The sequence below is a fragment of the Chiloscyllium punctatum genome, chromosome 10, assembly GCF_047496795.1.
Source record: "Chiloscyllium punctatum isolate Juve2018m chromosome 10, sChiPun1.3, whole genome shotgun sequence".
NCBI classification, from domain to species: Eukaryota; Metazoa; Chordata; class Chondrichthyes; order Orectolobiformes; family Hemiscylliidae; genus Chiloscyllium; species Chiloscyllium punctatum.
Genome location: NC_092748.1, coordinates 70729618 through 70754587, shown reverse-complemented (window position 1 = coordinate 70754587; position 24970 = coordinate 70729618). Strand labels below are relative to the sequence as shown.

At 39.6% G+C, this 24970-nt stretch overlaps 1 protein-coding gene across 1 annotated transcript in view; it reads left to right on the top strand.

Annotated features, from left to right (window-relative positions):
• LOC140482276 (voltage-gated inwardly rectifying potassium channel KCNH7) overlaps positions 1–24970 on the top strand; it is a 464373-nt gene that overhangs the window by 423016 nt on the left and 16387 nt on the right. Inside the window, exons 12-14 of the mRNA XM_072579472.1 lie at positions 14575–14780; positions 21479–21578; positions 22030–22296. Of these exons, the coding sequence (XP_072435573.1) occupies positions 14575–14780; positions 21479–21578; positions 22030–22296 (573 nt within the window). The remainder of the gene's footprint in view (positions 1–14574; positions 14781–21478; positions 21579–22029; positions 22297–24970) is intronic.

Below are 24970 nucleotides of genomic sequence, written 5' to 3'. Positions count from 1 at the left end.
TGTCTTCCCTATTCTTTGTCTAACTGCCCCCCGTTGTTCACTTAAGTGTGAGATTGGTTCTGCTTCTACTTCTTCATAGACTATGAGGTGGTTGAACACCTTGAGCATTTCCAGTTTTTGTTGTCAGATGTGCATCATACAAGCCTTGTGAAGGGCGAGGGCTGAAGCAGAAACTAAGGAGTGTGTTGAGGCAGTGTAAGCTTCCATATTTGTGTGACATTTCCATGATTGATACACATTAATGTCCCTTCCCCCCATTATCTAGATTGAGTGAAGTGTTGTGGGGAGAGTGGGAGGCATGAATGATTTCTAGGTCTCATCCTTCCATGCAGTTGAATCACATTCGTCTAAGTCACGCTGCCCCTTAGACTTGGTTAACCAGTCAGGTACCTCCCGACTTTGGATCCAATCGAGGTTGCATCTTATCTGGCCTACCAACCATAGTCTGTATGCATAACACAATGGTCCTTCTTGAACATTTTTGGTTTCAGCCTGTTCCCTGTCAATCAGATGATTGAGTGATTGTTTTAGCATGGGTTTGCATCACCACCCTATTTAGTTGTGGTCCCATTGTTATCCATCTCAAACCAGCCTCATTTCCCTTGGGCTTCCTCAGCTCAGTTTATCAGGTTTTCTCTGAGCCATTCAACATGTTCATTTATCCCTTTGTACAATCCATCAAGTATCCACTTCATGGTCTTCATTTACTGCCGCTCCCCCCACCCACCCCCCCCCCCCGCCCCCCAAATCCCCAATGAGCTATACCCGCTATTTTACTTTTTAGAAACCTCATGTCTCAATCTAAATTGAAGTTCCCATTAAATCAGGTACTTTCCTTGTCACGAACAGTTTGTTTTGTTTAATTCTGCAATGCAGTTTGTTCTCCCTAAAAAACTTTAACTGAAAATCAGAAAGGATGTTCATTCCTACCAATCATTATAAAATTTAAAAGATCAGATCTAATAAAAAGGATACACCTAATGCTGTAATTCTTTGGCAGGGCTGGCAAAGTTGGGAGCAGTTTCTCTTTCACTTGACCTTGAAAGGTCAAACAAAAACAGTGTCTGTCTTGAAGCTGCAATTGCAACTTAGCTTCTATTTGCAGGCTTTCTTGTTTAAAACAGAAATTTAGTTCCTAGATGGGCTTTACTGTCTTTACATTAAATACTTTTCCTACAAATTTTCTTTATTAAATAAGGTAACACACATATTGAAATTCCATTGATAAGAATGAAATATAATCATGTTTATAATTTAAACAAGTCATTAAAAGAAACTTCTTTGGAATCTTAAGGTTTTATATTCTTTCTCACCTTTGACTTATAGTTTTCACTGTCATTCTTTCCTTGATCATTGAATGGGATGATCTGCTCAAATTGTCAATATTTGTGTTTTCTTTCAGTTAATCTGATTCTATGATTTATTCTAAAATTCACTATATTCTATCAGTTATACCTTCTGAATAATATAAGTTCAGACTTATGCTCCCAAATTTGGTGTGTTGTTTTCCAGTTCTCTATCCGCAGTTCACCTCACTCAATAACAATAAAGTAACATCATACATGGGTTTAAAATTCTCCAGCTCTCTTTCATCTTGAAGATGCTGCTCAGTATTCCAAATCCAAAGCCCTTGATTATTCAATCTAAATTCTCCTTGCTCCTATTTTGCAATTTCACTCACTTTATTCTGTCCTAATTGTGTTATGATCAGTTTCTTGAGGGAATGTGTGTCATTGTGTTGTAAATGAAGATTCTTTTCACTTTGCTGGCCACAATAACCATTCCGTGCCATGCTGTTTGTCCAGGAGGTACACATGATTGAAACTCATTCTTCAGTACAATATTTCCCCTCCTTTGTACCAGGTTATTTTGAACTAGTCTGAGAATATCTTTGCAGACTTATCTGGTATCCCAATACCATACCAAACATTGTTAATTCTCGGATAATCTTATCAGAAGAACAAAGAAACTTTACAGCCCAGGAACAGGCCCTTTGGACCTCCAAGCCTGAGCCAATCCAAATTCACTATCTAAAGCTATCGCCCAATTCCTAAGCATCTGTATCCCTCTGCTCCCCATCTTCTCATGCATCTTAAATTACTTACAGTGTGGAAACAGGCCCTTTGGCCCAACAAGTCCACACCAACGCTCCAAAGAGCAACCCACCCATACCTATCACTACAGGCAATTCAGCATGGCCAATTCACCTAACCTGTACATTTTTGGACTGTGGGAGGAAACCCGCGCAGACACGGGCAGAATGTGCAAATTCCACACAGACAGTTGCCTGAGGCAGGAATTGAACCTGCGTCTCTGGCTCTGTGAGGCAGCAGTGCTAACCACTGTGCCACTGTGCCACCGATAAAGAATCTACCGTGCCTGCCTCTACTACCTCTGCTGGCAACGCATTCCAGGTAGCTACAACCCTCTGTGTAAAGTACTTGTCTCGTGTATCCCCCTTAAACTTTTCACCTCTCACCTTGAAAGTATGATCTCTCATTATTGAATCCTTCAACCTGGGAAAAAGCTTATCTCTGTCTACCCTGTCTATACCCTTCATGATTTTGTAGACCTCAATCAGATCCCTGCTCAAGCTCCTTTTTTCTCATGAAAACAGGCAACATCCTTGTAAACTTTCTCTGCACCCTCTCCATAGCATCCACCTTTTGGTAATGTGGTGATCAGAACTGTACACAGTATTCTAAATGCAGCCAAACCAATGTCTTGTACAATTTTAACACAACCTGCCAGCTCGTATACTCAATACCCCCTCGAATGAAGGCAAGCATATCATATGTCTTCTTGACCACTCAATCCACCTGTGGAGCAACCTTCAGGGTACAATGGACCTGAACTCCCAGAAGTCTTTGCTCATCAACTTTTCCCAAAGCTTTTCCATTTAAGGTATAATGCACTCTAGAATTAGACTTCCCAAAATGCATCATCTCACATTTGCCTGGATTGAATGCCATTTACCACTTCTCCGCCCAACTCTCCAGTCTATCTATATTCTCCTGTATTCTTTAACTGTCCCCTATGCTTTCTGCTACTCCACCATTCTTCATGTCATCTGCAAACTTGCTGATCATACCAACAGTGCCCTCTTCCAGATCATTTATGTATATTACAAACAACAGTGGCCCCAAAACCGACCCCTGTGGAACACCACTGGGTCACCTTTCTCCATTTCGAGAAACTCCCTTCAACTACTACTCTCTGTCTCCTGTTGCTCAACCAGTTCTTTATCCACCTAGCTAGAACACCCTGCACACCATGTGACTTCACTTTCTCCATTAGTTTACAGTGGGGAACCTTATCAAGCGCCTTACCAAAGTCCATGTAGATTAAATCTAAACCCTTCCTTCATTTATCAACTTGGTAATTTCCTCAAAGAACTCTATTAAGTTGGTAAGGCACAATCTCCCCCACACAAAACCATGTTGCCTATCACTGATAAGCCCATTCTTTTCCAAATATAAATAGATTTTATCTGTCAGTACCTTCTCCAGCAACTTGCCCACCACTGACATCAGGCTCACTGGTCTGTAGTTATCTGGAATATCCTTACTACCCTTCCTGTACAGGGGAACAACATGAGCAACCCTCCAGTCCTCAGGCACCTCACTGTGATTAAGGATGCTACAAAGATATCTGTCAGGGCCCCAACTATTTCTTTTTTCGCCTCCCTCAGCAACCTGGGATACATCCCATCTGGTCCTGGGGGTTTGTCTACCTTAATAACCTCTAGCCTACCCAACACATCTTCCCTACTTATGCCAATGTGATCCAGAGTAATCAAACTTCTATTTCTAATCTCAACATTTATCATGTCCCTCTCCTCAGTGAACATTGATGCAAAATAATCATTCAGAATCTCACCCATTCTCTCAAGTTGAACACACAACCTTCCTTCCTTATCCTTTAGTGGACCAACCCTTTCTCTGGTTACACTTTTGCTTATTATATATGAATAAAAGGCCTTGTCATTCTCTTTAATTCTGCTTGCTAAAGTTATTTCATGATCCCTTTTAGCCCTCTTGATTCCTCGTTTAAGACTGGAACTATTCTCCCAATATTCCTCCAAGGCTCGTATGGCCCTTATGTAGGCTTCCCTTTTCCTCTTGGATAGTTGCAAGATTTCTCCTGTCATCCACGGTTCACAAATCTTGCCTTTTCTATCCTTTGCCTTCAACGAGACATGCCTATCCTGCACTATCTTTAACCTATCTTTGAAAGCCTCCCATACATCAAATGTGGACTTCACTTCAAATAGCTACTCCCAATCCACATTTCCCAGCTCCTGCCTAATTTTGATATAATTGGCCTTGGCCCAGTTTAGTACTCTTCCCTTAGGACCACTCTCATCTTTGTCTACAAGTATTCTAAAACTTACAGAATTGTGATCACTGTTCCCAAAGATATCCCCCACCACAACTTCTGCCACCTGGCCTGGCTCATTTCCCAATGCAAGGTCCAATATGGCCCCTTCTGTCATTGGACTATTGACATACTGCTCTAGAAAACTCTCCTGGATGCTTCTTACAAATTCTGCCCCATCCAGACCTCTGACATGATGTGTATCCCAGTCAATATTGAGAAAATTAACATCTCCCATACCACCACCCTGTTGCCTCTACATCTTTCCATAATCTGTTTACTATTTGTTCTTCTACCTCACACTCACTGTTGGGAGGCCTGTAGTGCAGTCCCAACAATGTAACTGCACCCTTCTTATTTCTCAGCTCCACCCATAATGTGTTACTGCTCAAGCCCTCCATAGTGTCCTCCTTTAGCACAGCCATGATATCATCCCTGATAAGAAATTCAACTCATCCCCGCCCCCCCCCCCCCACTTTTACTTCACTTCCTTTTCTGTCTGAAGAATCTATATCCTGGAACATTTAGTTGCCAATCATGCCCTTCCTTCAACCAAGTCTCTGTGATTGCAATAACGTCATACTCCCAGGCACCATTCAAAGCCCTAAGTTCATTTGCCATACCCACTATACTCCTTGCATTAAAGTATATGCACTTCAGGCCACCAGTTCTTTTGCATTCACCTGCTCCCTGCCTACTCTTCCCCTTATTAATGCAAACTTCATGACTCTTACAGTCTCCAGTTTCCACCTCACTGTCTGCTTGTCTTCTCTTCTGGTTCCCAGCCCCCTGCCACATGAGTTTAAAACCTCCCCAACAGCAGTGACAAAAGATCTATGAAGTTTGACTTATATTTCCACGTATGGTCCTGATGCTTTGGGTGGTGACTCATCAAACTCTATTCCCTTCAAAAGAAAGAAAAGTTCTTAAACATCGTCAAGAGAAAGCTCTCAGCTCTCATCTAAACGCCCCTTTCACTAGATTTCCATTAGAACGCAGTATTCTAACTCTGTTTGTTGCCAAGCCTCTTCTGCCACCACGGTCATCCCTTACACATTTCCTTTCATCCAGTTTTGAGATTCAACCAATTACCATCCTACCTCATTCCTGACTCCTGGAGAGATTTCCTCACCGTTTTTTATTTCATTTTTGCCCGAACAAGGCTAACGTGACACTCTACTAACTACAAGTTTTGATCTTGAAAATGACTAATTTTTCCCAATTCTCCATTTTCTTGGTTAATCAATCCTCTATCCTTGCTAATATATCACTCCCAACACCCAAACCTGTTACCTTATATAGTAACATCATATGTGACACCATATCTAGATATCAGAAGATGCCACATTCATGGATTCCCCTTTATCCACCCAGTTTGGATATGCTAAATTTGAATGTTACCGCAAAGAGATATCTTGCTGAAGCTTTTTGGCTTGTACTCTTCAAGCCAAACAGAAGCATGTCATATTTCAATGATTGAAACATGCTTTTATGATTCAAACACTGGATCCTCATTTCCCTCTCTCAAATTAAGTGTGAAATGCTGTCATATTAACATCACAGTTGACTGGAAGATTCCTGACTATGAAGTGTCAGCCTTGGATTTTGTGATCAAGTCCCACAGTGGATTATGTACTACTCAGATGCTTTCAAGTGAGCCATCATTCAATCATGGAACATCCAAGATGCTTCACAGAAGCATTATCACACAAAATGTGACACTAAACCATACAATGGACAGTATTTAATAACCGGCATCCTATTCCTGACAGCAGAACCAGAAATGAGTGCCACTCCTGGTTGTGTACCATGAGTCACTTTCAACATGATTCAAATTAAATTGTTGAGAGAATGCAAAGAGGACACATGTGGTTATATGGGAAGGAGTGGATGTTCATCAGGTGATCCCACCAACAGCTGACAATGCACCAAGTGCAGGTGGCTAGAAGATGTTCTTCTGGACAACCAGAGAGGCTCTGCTTAATAATCACAATCTTCCTGACCAACTTTACTCTATCAAAACCTTATCGCAATTCTTATTGCTGTACTTCATCACTTTCACCACACTCCAATGAACATATACCCATTACTCACTCCATATGCTTCTTTTGTGAGTGGGTCCCCTTCCAATCATATCATCAACAACTACCAGGCACATGTCTGACATGAGAAAGAGTCCAGCCGCAAGCTCCGGTACGCCTCCCTACAGGTTATCCTCCAGCCCGGGAGAGAATAGCAGGCGGTGCTGTTTTCCACAGATGGCAACAAAAGACCCTCTTGCCTGACTAATGTGGCCAAAATGGATTTCAGCAGAGGATGTGGGCATCTGGGCATCTATCAAAGAATCTGGGCCCAGTGCAGGAAAAGGATTCCCAATTTGCCAGATTAAATGGCACAGTCACGTATTTTGAACATACAAGCATATGAAATAGAAGCAAGAGTAGGCCAGTCAGCCCTCAAACCTACTCCACCGTTTAATAAGATTGTGGCTAATCTGCTTATAATCTCAAATGCACACTTCTGCTGGCCCCTGATAACTTTCACCTTGTAGTTTAACAAGAATCTATCCACTTCTGTCTTCAAAATATTCAAGATCCCTGCTTCCACCAGGAAGAGAATTCCAAAGACTCAGAACACTCTGAGAATAAGAAAAAAAGCCTAATTTCTGTTTTAAATGGACAATTCCTAATTGGTGAATGATGCTCCCTTGTTCTACATTTTCTCATAGGAGAAAATATCTGATAAATGTACCCTGTAAAGACCCCTCAGGAACTTATGTATATAAATCAAATTATCCCTTCCACTTCCAAGCCTAGCCTGTCCAACCTTACTTCAAAAGACAACTCTCTTATTCCAGGTATTACTTGATAAATCATTTCTGAAATATCTCAATGCGTTTACATCCTTCCATAAATAAGGTGACTACAAAATAATGCCAATACAGTCTTATGAGTCCCCTGTTTAACTGAAGCATAATCTCCCTATTTTTCAATTCAGCACCCCTCATGATAAATGAAAGCATTCCATTAGCCTTCCTAATTATTTACTGTACCTTCTGCAATTTATGCACAATGATACCAGATCCCTCTACAACTCAGGGCTCTGCAATCTCTCACCATTTTGATAATATGCTACTTGTCTTTATGAACAATTTCAAGTTTTTCCACATGACACTCCATTTGCCACATCTTTGCCCAGTCACTTAACCTATCCATATCTTTTCATAGCCATCTTATATCCTCTTCACAATTTACTTTCTGGCATATTTTTTGGGTCATCAGCAAATTTGACAAATATACCTTCAATCCCTTCATCTAAGTTACCAAAGAGGTTCCCATAGGCTCCACAAGTAAGGATCTCAGGGAGCATTACACTGCTTTCAGTACATCTTTTGTTTCATTACTCATTTACTTGTCCCATCACCATTCCCTTTGATCCTGTAAGGCTAATTCTTCTGCGGTTCAATCTCTTTTGTCGGCCACCTTATCACCGACCCTTCCTTTCCCATCTGTCCCTTGCTCAGAACCTATCATGTAGCCAACTTTTCTCAGTTCTGATGAAAGGTTTTTAATCTCAAAAATTAACTCAATTTCTCCCTCCATAGATGCTGCCTGACTAAGCAAGTTTTCATGGCAACTTCTGTTTCAGGCTTTCAACATTTGCAGTATTTTGCTTTTAAAAGCTATCTTTGTGAATTGGCAGCTATGCCACACAAGTGAATGTGTAGGCAGCCTCAGTATTGCTTGGCAAATGTGACCAAAGTGGGTGATAGTATAGCTTCTGTGAGGCCATATGTGTGATGGGGATCCATGCAAACAAGATGGTTAGGTATCGCATGCAGCCTGGGAACAGACCCTTCAGTCCAACTCATCTGACCAGACATCCCAATCTGACCTAGTCCCATTTGCCCACTTGGTCCACCCTCCAAACTCTTCCTATTCATATATCCAACCAGATGCCTCTTAAATGTTGAAATTGTGGTACCTCCACCACTTCCTCTGGCAGCTCATTCCATACACACACCATTCCCTTCGTGAAAAAGTTACCCCTCAAGTCTTTTTTAAATCGTTCCCTTCTCACCTAAAATGTATGCCCTCTAGTTTTGGAATCCTCTACCCTTGGAAAAACTGAATTAGATATTCACCCTATTCATGGTTTTAAGAACCTCTGTCAGGTCAGCCCTTAGCCGTTGATGCTCCTGAGTGGAAAAAGAAATGCCAAAATATATTCAGCCTCTCCCAATAACTCAAAATCTCCAAACCTGCTCAGTGGTTAGCACTGCTGCCTCATCACAGTGCCAGGGACCTGGGTTCGATTCCCACCTCGGGCAATTGTCTGTGTGGAGTTTGCACATCCTGCCCATGTCGGCATGGGTTTCCTCTGGGTGCTCCAGTTTCCTCCCACAATCCAAAAGATGCTCAGGTCAGGTGAATTGGCCATGCTAAATTGCCCATAGTGTAGGTTATTAGTCAGGGTTAAATGTAGGGGAATGGGTCTAGGTGGGTTACTCTTCGGAGGGTGTGGACTTGTTGGGCTGTAGGGCTAGTTTCCACATGGTAGGGAGTCTAATCTAATCTAAAATCCTTGTAAATCTTTTCTGCAGTCTCTCAAGTTTAACAACATCTTTCCTAAAGAAGGGCAACTAGAATTGCACACAATTTTCCAAAAGGGGTCTCACCAATGTTCTGTACAGTTGCAACATGCTGTCCCAACTCTTATACTCAATGTTCTAACCAATGAAGGCAAGCATGCCAAATGCCTTCTTCACCACCCTATCTACCTGCTGATCGACATTCAAATCTGAGGTCATTAATCATTCAGTTAATAATCCTTGTCCACACCTTGCTTCCCTCATGGCCTGAAACAGTCGCTTCATTGCAGCATCTAACATTACCCACTTCACTACTTCTTGTTCACTTCCCTCCAAGGTCCAACCTAACCACTCACACCTCTGACATCCCCAATTTGCCATTGCCCACCTTGCTCTTTGTCCAAACTGGCACTTCCTGAGCCAGAGATTTTGACAAAAACAGCTGTCGATTTTAATCAAAGGATAAACCTGGCTAACCCATGCCATCTTTAAAAGATTGAAACCAGCGTCTCAATTCCTCATGTGTTGCTGACTTACTCTTGAAGCAGAGCATAATTTGAAAGCATTTTAAGAAATGACTACTTATGGGGTGCAAATAGACTGAAAACTACAAGTCAACACTCCAAAGTAAGGTTCAAACTGCATCTGTAAGGCTATTGACTTAATCCCTACATTTTATCCCATCATCAGGAAAATGGGATTTTAGTTTCTCCCAATTAACTCCCCCTGCCAATCCCATTTCATGTGGTTATATGTCCTATTTGTCTTATGTCTTGCACTTTGGAAAAAAGAATACAGGCATGGACTATCTTCTAAACAGTGAGAAAATTCATAAAGCCAAAGTACAAAGGGATCTGGGAATGCTAGTCTAGGATTCTCTAAAGGTTGATTGCAGATTGAGTCAGTGGTTAAGAAAGAAAATGTAATGTTGTCATTAATCTCAAGAGGATTGGAATGCAAAAGCAGCAATGTGCTTCTAAGACTTTATAATGCTGTGGTTAGGCCCCATTTACAATACTATGTCCAGTTTTGGGCCCCACACCTCAGGAAGGACATACTGGCAATGGAGCGTGTCCAATGGAGATTCACACAGATGATCGCTGGAAGGGTAGGCCTAACATATGATGAACAGCTGAGGATCCTGGGATTGTAGTCATTAGAGTTTAGAAAGTTGAGGGGAGATCTAGTAGAAACTTACAAGATAATGCATGGCTTAGAAAGGTGGATGCTGGGAATTTGTTTCTGTCAGTGGGGATACTAGGACCTGTGGGCACAGCCTTAAAATTAGAGAGGGGTCAATTTAGAGTGGAGATGAGGAGACATTTCTTCAGCCAGCTTGTGGAATTCATTGCTATGAAGTGCAGTGGAGGCCGGGACGTTAAATGTCTTCAAAGCAGAGATTGATCAATTCTTAATCTTGCAAGGAATTAAGGGCTATGGAAAGAGTGCGAATAAGTGGCGTTGAAATGCCCATCAGCTATGATTGAATGGCGGAGTGGACTCGATGGGTTGAATGACCTTACTTCCACTCCTATTTCTTATGGTCTTAAGGTCTATTTAATACCCACCCAAGGAGATCAGCAGAAGGATAGGCAAAGACTTCAACAAAAGAGGTAGATTTCAAGGAGGAAAAAATAGAAAGAGAGGTAGAGTGATTTAAGGAGATAATCCCAGAGTCTAGCAGCTAAAAGCACAGAGACCAGTAGTGGACCCATTGAAATCAGGAATGCTCAAGAGTTCCAGAATTAGAGTTGTGCAAATACCTTGGCTATTTGAGGATGAAGGAGAGTTTAGAGACAGTAATACCAATTGCAGTGAAGATCATCACTGACCTGATTTTTCTCAATTTTTGTGAAAGTACATATACTGTATACAGCAAAAACTTGAATTTCTATAGTGCTGAAAGACCATTGCTATAAATGATCATGCAAGCTACTTGACAAAAGTGTCAATAAAAATTACATCATAAGATTAGACAATTTGTTGATTGGAGTTATAGATTTCTGTTACTAGAATCTAGCACAACGCAAAACAACTTGTAAATATTATTAAAAATAAAAAGTTTATTTAATGAATGCATGCAATATTTGAATCCCATGCAGTTTGAGTCTTCAATGTGTTTTCTAGTGTTTACCATTATCGTAAACCTTTGTATTGTTCATGGTTGCTGTGCCCTTAAGTGCTTCCTTACTTGAGGCAGTAAGGGTGAACAATGAATGCTAAACCGACTAATATGTTACCTCTAATTCAGAAGACCTGATATCTGCAGCTACAAGTATCCTTTGACTATCTACATTAGCAGCAGGTGTACCCTGTGCTGAACCTTTTGGGTGTTCGTTGCTTTCCTAAGAAAATTGTAAATGAATTCTCTACTGTGAAACTGTAGATGTACAATGATCTTCAAACCTTGCTACAAGTGGGGCATTCCTCTTGTAAACGTTAACACATTCCTAACACTGGCCTGAACTTTGAGAGTTAGCATCTGTACAAAAAATAAAGTAGTGCCATCATTGAAATATTTTTTAATAAACACATTGGACAAAAATGACAATAAATAAAATAAATAACAAAAATTTAAAAGCCTGAGGTCCAGACATCTGGCAACTACAGGGACCATTCAAATCGTTTCACAGGTCATAGCTCTAAAACCTATGGATTTTAATATGAACATAGCAACCAGATGTTTCCTGTCAAAGAATATATTGATACAAGAGAAACATCATAAAATCCATATGATTAGAATTATAGAACCAAAGCTACATTGAGCTAGGTAATCTTTCCATTAAGTGCAGAGTGTAAATATTGTTTGCCTAAAGAATGAGTGAATAAGCTGATACTGAAAATCTAATACTCAAAAGCTGTTCGACAATTCATGTTATACCTAAATGCCGTTTTCTTTTTTTAAAGGTATTTTGTTCTTGTCAGCAAAGATGTATTGTAACGCTTTCTTGCAGTTTAACCTTCAGGCGCAGGTGCTGTATTATATAATTAAAGCAACATTCATCAAACTATTATATTACATGCCTTTCCAGGTTATTGACAAATCCTTTGTATAATTAGGTTATTTTTCAATGTCTGGCTGATATTGAGCAGGTGTTCAAAGCTAAATCTTACTGAAACTACTCATTTTTCATTGGATAAATGGTCTTCAGAGTAAATTCTGACATAATGGGGCTAGTCAGTGGTAAACCCATTGTAAATCTCTGCAGTTTTTCTTCTTTTTCCTAAATATTTCTGAAGGCCCGGAATACTCTTTCTCTATAACAACATATAAATTAATTTCATTTCATGTCATTTCAACAACCAATCAATATTGTTGTATCATTTATCCTAAAATTCTTCTAAATTCAGTTCTCTTCAAGAACTTGTTAATCACCACATTTTCCATTTATTATTCTCATATCTTTGATAATAAGACTGTTCATGATAGAAAATCTTTCTCTTCAATATTGTGACAAAGTAGACTGATTTGGGAATTTGATGAAAGTGCCAAGGAACTGTTTGTTTTCAGTGCAGTGTTGACCAACCTTGTCTCTCTGGAAATTAACTAACCCAATATAGGGGAAAAAAATCATTTTGTGGGTTGTTAATTTTATGTAATATGTCAATCATTGAAATTTTGAGAATAATTACTCACCATTAGTAACAGTTCAAGAAGTGAATGTTTGATACCAGATCAGACTTAAACATGAGCTTATTAAATTGGAAGATTTAGGAGTAGAAGCAGAGGGAATGGAGCAGGGTACAGCTGCAGTCTGTTGGCTAAAACTGGGGTCAGTTCATGTTTATTTAGAGAATCTTGCCTGTCAGCAACACAAATTGCAAGTTCATGTGCATTTTACCCCGGAATTTCCAACTGTTACTGTTTCATGTGTTATACTTCAGAAGCGGGAGTATTTATTTGAATCATTATTTTTGATGAATGCTGCAGTTTCCACTTTAGTCTATCAGTGGATTGCTGCAACAGTTAAAATGAACTTAAGGCACACTGCACCTGTACAGAAAATGTTGCACTTAGTTAATGTTCCTCTTGGAAACTTAGAAATCACCCTCTTGTCATACCTGACATCACAGTGCCCCCTGCTGAAATATGCATGCAACTCACCAAATAACCATATCAATTGATCAAAACATACTGATCCCATCTTGCTGTTCTCAATTGTTTCTGGACAATCTTGTAAGAGACATCCTTTGGAGTATAAGGAAGCAGTCCCAGGGCTAAGGCTTCCTCACATTGAGAATTCTTGCTTGCCTACATCAAGCAAGATTAATCAAAAATGATAAATTACCATGAAGCATGTCCAAATAGTCAGAACTGAATACCAACAGAGGTAAAGAGTAGGTAAGCAAAACAACAAGGTCCTTAACATTTTCCTGTCTGTTATCGAACCTGGAAGCAGAAGGTAAGAATGGGAGAGATTCCAGATCAGTCACACATCTCTGTGTGTGTTACCACTTTTATTTTACTCATTATGATTAGCTCAGTTGGCTGGACAGCTAAAGTGGATCTGATTGGTGTTGGTACCACCGAATTTGATCTCTCCATTGTCTGGTGTGAATTTGGGACCTGCCTCCTTGCTCTACCCTTGATGGGTCAGATTTTGCATTGGGCAAAGAATTCAAGAAGAAGACAATGGCTGGTTACTTGCTATTGGTTTGTTACATCTCATTAGGATGAATTATACATTTCAATCGTATTGGTTTCTGAATGTCTTTTGCTAGTTCACTATCAGTAATAAAAAAAGGCCTTTGATTATTTCATACAGCAAGTTCATTTCAATGTGTATCATATCAAATGTTTGATAAGCATGTCTGTAAAATTCTTAACGTGCTAGTAACTGCAACGGTGCAACTGCAATAATTAGCACATAATTATAAAGTTATCTGATAAAGGATTTTATCTGCTTTCATTTTAAACTATTAGTAAAATTGAGACCTCATTTGGGCAGGACAGAAACACCACTTCTGTGTTGAGTTAAAGTCCATTTACAACAATCAGCAAAGTTCAAAAAAGATTTCTTGTAAATTAAAGCAATCTGTTTGAAAACTTCAGTGATGCTTATTTAATAGTTGTTCATTTGAATTTCCCTTTCAGAACCTGAAGATTACCAAACTAGAATTCAGTAAAACATAGCACAGTCATTAATAAATGCAACTTAATTAGATAGGACAAAGGAAAATAAATGGGGTATGTAGGTTACTGATGTTAAAACAGACCTGCAACAGCCCTAGTGAAAAAAGTAAAGCACTTGAGATACAACGCAGAAGCTTATTATTCAGCCATAGCTTTTGACATATGTTTTCACTTAGAGAACAGTTGATTTCAGATTTCAGTGGCAGCTTCATACGTAAATAGTAGCTATCTGACTTCTTCCAATAAGAAGGTTAAAGCAATATCATATATCATCAATAAGCCGTCAGCACAGACACCCGGTTGTATCTATTGAGTTACATGCTTCAATCATTTATGAGAATCTGTGTCTCAAGGTAAAAACAAATCAAAAGAATCTTTGGAGTTTTCTGAATCCAGTATCAAGGGAACATAGTGACTCAAGATTTATGGTGAAGGAGTTTTGATTCTAAAAGGAACATCTGTTTCTGTCTAGGGAAAAATGACATCTTTGGTGAAATGATCCATCTTTATGCAAGACCTGGGAAATCTAATGCTGATGTACGAGCGTTGACATACTGTGATTTGCACAAGATCCAGAGGGAAGACCTTTTAGAAGTTTTGGATATGTATCCAGAATTTTCCGACTACTTCTTAACAAATCTGGAACTCACCTTCAATCTACGAGATGAAGTTTCAAAGGTAACAATTTCAAGGCAACTCAAAGAGCAATATGCCAACATTTTCTAATTAACTGCAAACAAGCATGCTACTGTGTCATGTCAGGCAGTTAGTGGTACTACTTCAACACAGTTTGACATTTTAGTTAGTTATTGTGATGTTTGAGACTGGCAAACTTATAAAATTATGGATGTTCCTATTTACAGTTTTTAGTAGGAATTTTATTGACTAGGAATTTTATTTCCTTAACTGTTAAAGCACATTAGTTTAAGCCTGATTTCTACTGAAAAGGTGTATGAGGACTAGTTAAAAAAAGGCTTAATACCAACACTGCCTTCTCACATGATTCCTATGGCACTGTTTGAAGAAGAGCAGTGAAGTATTGTGATCTGAAGCAAGATTCACCCTTCTTTAAGACCACTAAGAATAGATTATTTGGTTGTCAATTACAATTTATGCATACATTGGTGCAGCATTTTCCATTATTACCACAGTACACACATTTGAAAAGTATTAAATTGGTTGCCAGCCATTTTGGAATGTAATAAACCTGTAATCCAATGGAAAAAAAATCACAAAAAATTGACAGTACAGAAGGAATCAATTTGCCCCATGTTGTCTTTGTTCATGGAAGAATACTTATCCAACCCAAGCGAATGTGATGACAGAAATGTTACACCAATTACATCTTTGTCATCCACAAATTTGCTTATCAAAGCAAAACATTATGTATACCATTTTGCTTGCTGTTAGTTCAACATTCACCTGTCTGCAGTTTCCAGTAGAAAAAGAAAACTTAGAGCAAATTTCAAAAGATGAAAGCACTCCTGATTGAAATTAGATACTCTAAAATATGAAAGATGCCCATGGTGTATAGTCCACGCTGTCCATACATTATCTGCCATGTAGTTTTCTGCAGTGTTTGAGTGTTCATTGTTGTTGTCATCATTGCATTCTGCTGAGAACTTTATTATTAGTGTGACAAATTTTATATACTTCTTAAACATGTTTTCATTCAATTTCTGCATATGCATTCAAATTAATGGTAGAGCCTTGTGTAGTGCAGTAGAACAGAGGGATCTAGGGGTGCAGATATATAATCTTTTTAAGTTTGCCTCACATATAGTGGTTAAAATGGCATTTGGCAAGCTTGCTCAGTCCTTTGATTATGGAAGTTGGGAGTTGGAAAAGATTGTGTTTATTGTTGTTTATCTTCCACTGTATATTGAAACTATTTGACTCATTAAGAAAAGTGTCCCCTGTTTGTGAGAGTTTCAAGAATGCAACCTGTGCAAATAGTGGGACTTTGCTAGTTGTCCGCCAGTTGCTTAACCAATCTATGTGACATGAGCCCTTCATCAGGAATGGGGCTTGTGGACCATGGAGGCTGAGAGAGTGGGGCTGGGGGGAAGGCAGCTGCAAGTGAGATAGGTAGCTGAAGGTGGCAGTGATAGATCGGAGAGGAGAGTGGAGCAGATAGGTGAGAAGAAGGATGAACAGGTAGGACAGGTCAAGAGGGCGGCGTCGAGTTGGAAGATTGGACCTGGGATAAGGTGGGGGGAGGGGAGATGAGTAAACTGGTGAAATCACATTGATCACGTATGGTTGGAGGATCCCAAGGTGTCGAGTGGTAAGGGTTTGACGATGGATGAGACCTGGGACCTGCATGTCCTTGGAGTAGTGGGATGGGGAGTTAAAGTGTTTGGCCATGGGGTGGTGGTGTTGCTTCATCCATGTGTCCTGGATATGTTCTCTGAAGCATTCCACAAATAGGCGTCCTGTCTGCCCAATGTAGAGGAGACTGTATTGGGAGCAATGGATACAGTAAATGACATGTGTGGAAGTGCAAGTAACTTTATGTGTGCAGTGTAATTAATTGATTCTGTCCCACCTTCCAACTCAGCACCACCCTCTTGACCTGTCCTACCTGTCTGTCTTCCTTCCCACCTATCCGCTCGACCCTCCTCTCCGACCTATCACCATACACCCCCGCCTTCATGTACCTTTCGCACTCTCAGCTACCTATCCCCCAGCCCCAGCCCCTCCCATTTATCTCTCAGCCCTCTTGGCCCACAAGCCTCATTCCTAATGAAGAGCTCATGCCCGAAACATTGATTCTCCTGCTCCTCGGATGCTGCCTGCCTGGCTGTGCTTTTCCAGCACCACACTCTTGACTCTGTTCTCCTGCATCTGCAGTCCCCACTTTCTCCCAATCTGTGAGACAGTTGAGGGGAATTTTGCAGGGTCATCCTGGGTGTGGCTTTCTATCCAAATTTGGTGTCTAGATTGATACTGGGTGATTTAATTAGTTTTATTCTGTTTACGTTTTCTCATAGCATTTGTGATAACTTGATTATGTGTTCAGCCATTTAATATGTGATATGTTAAAGGTTCTAGGTCAATGCAATCTTCCTCCTTCCTTCTGTCTTTGCCTTTCTTCCTGATTTTCTTTTTCTTCCCTCTCGGGTCTCCTTTTCAGACCGTTGTGCCCTGTTAATGTAATCACGTCTCAAGCTTAAAGTTGCAGGTGTTTTGCAGAGCAGACAATTTGTTATACTTATCATCACACAATATATATTTGAACACATTATTCCATTAGTGCTCAGTCAGTGGCAGACAGCTTTGTTACATAAAGCCTTGAGTTTGGTTGTAGGACTATTGGAAGCAATGCAACAATCAATGCCCTAGTAATTAAAATCAGACAACTCTAAATCATTAAACAGTGTTAATGATGACTTAACAGTTAAACAGTATCAAATTCTCTTTAAGTATTGAATCAACATGCTCACACATGAAGTTATAATGGGGCAAAATTCTTTCTGGATTTATACCAGTGACCTGATATAAATTTCATCAGGCCAAGTCATGATTATGTGGGAAGCCATTCTGCTAGCTCCCACACCCCATTGGTACTTAATGGAATTTACTTCAAAAAATAATGGTGGTCCATTAGTATATCTGCCCAACCTTATGCATGTAGTGTAATTAATCAATTCTACCCAAGTCAGCCCAGCAGCATTTAGTATTTTGGTATTTGCAATGGCTCAATTGTAGTATTTTGACTTCACAGTCAGAACATTGAGAGTTCAAGTCCCACTCCAGCCACCTGAACGCATACACTAAGACTTGGAGCAGTATCAAGAGTGGGTTGCACTCTCAGAGTTGATTTGTTTCAGTTTGGATATTTTACAAAGATTTTGTCTTCCCAGGTAAGGCTGATTTGTTCAGTTAGTGAAAGCGTGGAGCTTGATTATACCTGTTAAATCCTTGTGCCACCTGAGATAGTTCTTGGAACTTATATTTTCTTTCCCCATTATTTATCTTAGCATCAGAGAACAACAATTAATAACATTGTCTCATACAATTAGACAATTAGGTCATTATAGGAGAAGGAAAGAGGTAGACCTTATAGTGCTAATGCAAAGAAGAGCAGAGAGATTCCCCCTGGCAAATATTTATCCCTCATTCAATAGCGAAAAGCAAACGGCCTGGTCATTATTAGATTACTAATTCTGAGATCTTGCTCTGTTCAAATTGGCTGTCATATTTTCTACGATACAAATGTAACCACACTTTAAAATTCTTAATTAGCAATAAGCTGCTTTTGGATATACTGAGATTGACAAAAGGGCTACATAGATGTAAACTCTTTTTTCTTTCAATATTTTTGTCAGCCATACAGCCATACATTTGGCATGCTATCCTGAGGCAGGTGCCTGAGGCCTGCTTCAACAATGACTCACACTCCACCAGGTTTTGAGACATGAATCAAATTGGAAATCCACTGAAATTATTTCGATGAGCACGACCCTAGGATGATTCCCTGGTACACATTGACCTGAAGAAATGTAAACATCCATAACAATGCCAGCTAAATATTCTAGTAATTCTCTCCAAACACATTGAATTGTGTTACAAAAGACCTACTTACGGCAACATAACATATTGCTCTTAATAATCTCCAAATATCAACAAATAAATTGTTTTGATACAACTGGTGTGACAAAATTAATTTTATTGATTTATAAGTATCAATTTTATTGATTTTTCTTTGGAATATACACAATTCAGAAATAAAAGTAAATAATGTGAGAATTATCTTGGTTGTTTCAAAATCCAATCTGAGGCACTTTTAAATGAGAAGATATTTACATTTGAAAATGTATTTACGTAATACAACTTCAGTGCACAATTATAGTACTGTTTACATGAGAATCAGAAAGGTTAGAAATAAATTACAAAATACCTAATGAAGTACTGCCAATAAAATTATAATGAAGTGGTAATTCATGGTAAAGTACTAAGTTACTCACTTTTCAAAAAACGAATAAAAAATAATGGTGTGATCATTGAAACAGTGAGATTCTGGCAAATGTGCACCTTCAAAGGAACCTGGGTGCATCTGCAGATAATTCTCAGAATTTAACAGAATAAATTATAGTATATGAGTTAAGAAATCTTACAATAGTTATACAGGGCATTAGTGTGGTCAAACTTGAAATACCTATTCATCATTAAGGGATGAACAGATTGTTCTATGATTAAACTCAACTTCTACCCCTTAGAATTTGAAGTATGAGAGGTGATCGAATTTAAAGATGTAAAATTCTTGACAGAGTATATGCAGAGAAAAGATTTTCCTGTGAATCTAGAACAGGAAGTCACAGACACAGAAAGACTAGAATAAGGAGAAATTTCGTAACTCTTTCTACCCCAGGGAGCCATAGATGCTCATTTGAGTATACAGGTATTCAAGAAGAAGTTAATGGATGTTTGGGCACTAAAAGAATTAAGGAACATGGAGATATGGATGACTAAAGAAATTGAGGGTTTGGTTAAGAAAAAGAAAGAAGCATATGTAAGGTATAGACAGGATAGAACGAATGAATCCTTAGAAGAGTATAAAGGAAGTAGGAGTATATTAAGAGGGAAATCAGGAGGGCAAAAAAGGGACATGAGATAGCTTTGGCAAATAGATTAAAGGAGAATCCAAGGACTTTTTACAAATACATTAAGGACAAAAGGGTAACAGGGAGAGAATAGGGCCCCTCAAAGATCAGCAAAGCAGCAGAAAATGGGGGGAGATACTAAACGAGTATTTTGCATCAGTATTTACTGTGGAAAAGGATATGGAAGATATAGAATGTAGGGAAATAGATGGTGACATCTTGCAAAATGTCCAGATTACAGAGGAGGAAGTGCTGGATGTCTTGAAATGCATAAAGATGGATAAATCCCCAGTACCTGATCAGGTGGACCCTAGAACTCTATAGGAAGCTAGAGAAGTGAATTTCTGGACCTCTTACAGAGATATTTGAATCATCGATAGTCACAGGTGAGGTGCCGGAAGACTTGAGGATGGCAAATGTGGTGCCACTGTTTAAGAAGGGTGGTAAGAACAAGCGAGAGAACTATAGACCAGTGAGTCTGATGTCAGTGGTGGGCAAGTTGTTGGAGGGAATCCTGAGGGACAGGATATACCTGTATTTGGAAAGGCAAGAACAGATTAGGGATAGTGAACATGGCTTTGTGTGTGGGAAATCATGTCTCACAAACTTGATTGAGTTTTTTGAGGAAGTAACAAAGAGGATTGATGAGGGCAGAGCGGTAGATGTGATTTATATGGACTTCAGTAAGGTGTTCGACAAGGTAACCCATGGGAGACTGTTGAAATATTGCATGCAATCCTGGTCTCCTTCCTATCGGAAAGGTGTTGTGAAACTTGAAAGAGTTCAGAAAAGATTTACAAGGATGTTGCCAGGGTTGGAGGATTTGAGCTATAGGGAGAGGCTGAACAGGCTAGGACTGTTTTCACTGGAGCATCAGAGGCTGAGGGGTGACCTTATTGAGGTTTACAAAATTATGAGGGGCATGGATAGGGTAAATAGGCAAAGTCTTTTCCCTGGGGTCGGGGAGTCCAGAATTAGAGGGCATAGGTTTCGGGTGAGAGGGGAAAGATATAAAAGAGACCTAAGGGGGCAACTTTTTCACACAGAGTGTGGTACGTGTATGGAATGAGCTGCCAGAGGAAGTGGTGGAGGCTGGTCCAATTACAACATTTAAGAGGCATTTGGTTGGGTATGTGAATTGGAAGGGTTTGGAGGGATATGGACCGGGTGCTGGCAGGTGGGACTAGATTGGGTTGGGATATCTGGTCGGCATGGATGGGTTGGACCAAAGGGTCTGTTTCCATGCTGTACATCTCTATGACTCTTTGATTCTCTGCGATGGAGTTGTGATCGAAATCAGCCTTATTGAATGGTGTACCTGTCGTTGGTTTGAAGTCTCTATTTCTTATTTTCTTCTGTTTAAAAGCAGCCAGATGTTAATATCATTTATCTCAATAATATGGAATGGACTGCCAAGATTAGACTGGTATGGCACCTCTACCAAAAGCAGATTTAAATCAGTTTTTGCTAATTTATGAAGCGTTTGAAAGATAATTTATTTCAATAAATGGTAACTGAGTCATAGTAATCTGACCCATCCCACTAACCTTCTATTACACATCTCGTGATTGTTATTTAGATTACAATCAGAAAATACCATTAAGTGGATAGATGAGCCAATATTGCACATTTAATTTTATTGTCAAAATTACCCTTTATGTTTATTCATGTCCCTTAAACTGTGATTCAGTAAATACTGAAATATTTCTGTCTCATTTTCTGTCATTACTTTTGTCTAATGCCACCCACTGCTGTTCTTTTATATTCTAGGCAGACATGCTGCTCAGAGCAGAAACAAGTGATGATTCAGATGAGGAGATTCCCAGACCTCGAAGAAGAAAGCTTTCCTTCAAAAAGCAAATAAATGAAGGTAATTTATCTCTTGTGTTTAATGTTGGTCCTAAAATGAGAATTTAGCAAATAGAAGCAAATACATTTAATTTTTGCATGGAGGAAAATATACTTGTTTTAAAATAGAGTTCCATTTTATTTCCAAAATGTGATTGTTATAATGCAACTAATTGGCATACTATAATTGATCATCAGTTGAATTAAATCATTCATTACAGTTATTGCTGAACTGCATCATTATGTGAAAACTAACAGTGTAATGTGAACAATAAACTGAATTTAATTTTAAATGGATTTGATGTAATGGATACAATACTTTACCAGTGCTTACATGGAACTCACTTCAAAAATTGACCATTTTGATGAATGGGAATCCGTAAGGTTAATAATCAAAAGTCAGCCTACTTTCCAAGGTTGATTTGTTTATAATAGCAATCACTCACCTTATTCAATAATATTTGCCATCACAGATGATGATGAAAATGATTATGAGTTCCACGAAGCAACTCAAGATATCTCACAAGGAGAACAGCGAAATTATTGTAAAAAAAGAGATTCGGAAGAAAAGCACAGTGGACCATCATCATCCTTTTCTACCTCTGTTGATGAGGAGAAGAAACCATTATGTTCTGGAATATTGGACTTTCCTTCAGAGATACAAGAGAGCTGCAGGCTGGGGTTTGCACAAGGATCAGAAATACAAAGCAGGAAAGCTGAAAGAAGAATTAAGGTGTCAGGTAAGGAATGAGAACAAAACCCAGCAAAGCTGATGTTAGTGATACTTTAGTTTATTGAATTTAATATTGAAGATCATTTCATTGAATAGCATTGAGACAGAAAAATGTTCATACAATGAACCTGACAATTAAGCTAAACGTCAGAGACAATTCAAGATAATCCCCAGTATGCCTGCTTGTAGCCTCCTTCTCTCCCACTAACACCCTTGCTGCTACCTAATTTTCCACCATTCTCCTTGCAACATTTCTTTTCCCCCAACCTACTTTGAACCTCTTCCTTCCAACCCCTTGCAGAAGAAGGCCTTCACCCAGACTTAGCAGGTGAACCTCCTAATAGTCGGCTCTCAAGACTTGGGACCCTCTGCCTCAGCATCACTGACACAACACATCAGTTTGTGAGGAACCCTGTGCGGTACTGCTGAAGCTCCTATGGTAAACGCACCTTGGCAGTTTGCTTGCTCACTTACTGACTGACTTACTGCTGCTCATTGCTCCTCCAATCCCAAGCTGTTTCTCTCCTGCAGTTACTACTCACAGGTTCACTATGAACCTATCTGTCCATTCTATTTATAACAGTGACTTTTCTGATTGGTGACCCCCTTGATTGAATTTTCCCAAGTGCTTCCAAATTCACTTCAGTTTAATTTTATTGCTGATATAAGTGATACAATCTGGGTATGAGTTCCTTCTATATGAACCAGAGTGAACACCATAGAACATGGGCATTTGCTTATCATTTTGTTCAATGTTGAATAAAGAATAAGATAGGTCCTCCCTAAGGCTATTCTGCAATTCAGCTAAACTGTGACCTATCTCCAGATCTTATTTATCTTACCAGAAATCAGGAGACCTCTCCATTGAGCTTTTTTCACACTATCATTCCAAACTCACCACATTACCTGTGCACCATGCCCCTAAGGCTCTATGCTCATTGTTGTCTCCTAGTCGCTGTAGGTAGAAATATTGACCACTTACTTGATCCCTAGTGCCAGTGCCATGTTTGAAATCCAGCTGCGTACAGTCAAGCATTGGTAGTCCAGAGTTGCCCTTCATCGTGCACAAGGTGAGAAGGCAACCACCAACTGATGCATCCCAGGGCACAGAGATGGCACAGAGATGACACAGAGCCTACTTATTGCACATTAAAGTGTACAGTTCACGTCCAGCATTGTTTAAGATCCAAGTCATGCAGCCCCATTGCATCTTACAACCTGGTCTACACAAAGCCTAGTGTAGCTCATACTCTTAGCATTGTTCAATGTGGAGGTGTCTCACAAGGAAGCCATCAAACAGTTCAAAACATGCATTTTTATTCAGCAACAGCAGAAGAAAACCATAAAGAAACAAATAATAGCTGTACATGCCTCAAAAAATAGAAACAGACTGCTAGCATTTTGAGCAACAACAAATTTTCAGTCAATACATAATCACTACACCCAGCTTTCATTGACTGCAACTGGGTGTCACTTAAGTCCTGCTTGACTTAAAGGACCTGATATTGTGCCACTCTATCACTGTGAAGGTGATGCTCTTCTGACTCAATTTCCTCATCTTCCTCCTGGGAAGACTATTGCTCCCTCTTAGCTCTTCAGCATCCACCACATCACTTCTTTGCCTGCTGCGGGTGTGCAGATCATAGCATGCTCAGATGATGCAGCACATTCTGTCTGGAGTGTCTAACAAGGACCTTTGGATCAATTCAAGCATTGGAACCTTACCTTCAGGAGGCCTATCATCTGCTCCACATTGGTCCTAGTTGAAAATGGGCAGAATTGTATTTACATTTGGCTTCAATCAGAGAGTTGTATAACAGAGTCATCAGTTATGGTCACAGGGGGTGATCTTTGAATCCCAATAACCATCCTTGTGAGATATCTCGCCCATGAAACAAATCAGGAACATGAGAGTTGTCAACGATGTAAGCATCAAAGCCCCACACAATGTACCTGGTGCAGACTTTTAAGATTTGATCCTGTTGTCTCATTCCTCCTTAAACACATTGGACAACTCCAACCAGAATGTTATGGATGAATTTACCACAATACCGAAGCAGTCAACTCATCACGGACATAAGCCAGGACCAACACAAAACTCATTAGGAAACAAGTCACAATAACCTTTAATACTAAACAAGCTATTTCGAAACCTATTTGGTTCCTTAGGTTTACAATACTTCCCGAGTCTCTTGTAGTTTTACACAGTCACTCTCTCACTTCTCTGAGTCTGAATCTGCAAAGCTGTTTTCTTTCTTCCTCTCTCTCTCTTTCTCTCTCTCACTGGATAGTCAGCTGGTCTCTACATCTTGCCATGCTGGTCTTCTCCCAAAGGCTTCCAGTAGACTCAAGAGAGATTCATCGGCAGGTGAACCCTGTTTTTATACATTTTTGGATGGTTTCCTGGAACTTTCTAAAGTTCTGGCAAACCAGGCAGACACACTTCATACTGAAAAAAAAAACTTAGAAATCACAGCAGGTTAGGCAGCATCTGTGGGAGAGAGAGAGCAAGCTAACCTTTTGCGTGTAGATGACTCTTCATCAGAGCTCTGATATTTCAATAGATGTAAGCTGGATGTAGTCATCACTTAATGACTATTGCTGTCTCAAAGACAAAAAGTCCCCATTTAGTCCCAGAGCAAATGCAACTTAACATGTAAAGTGCAGAAGATTACAAAACT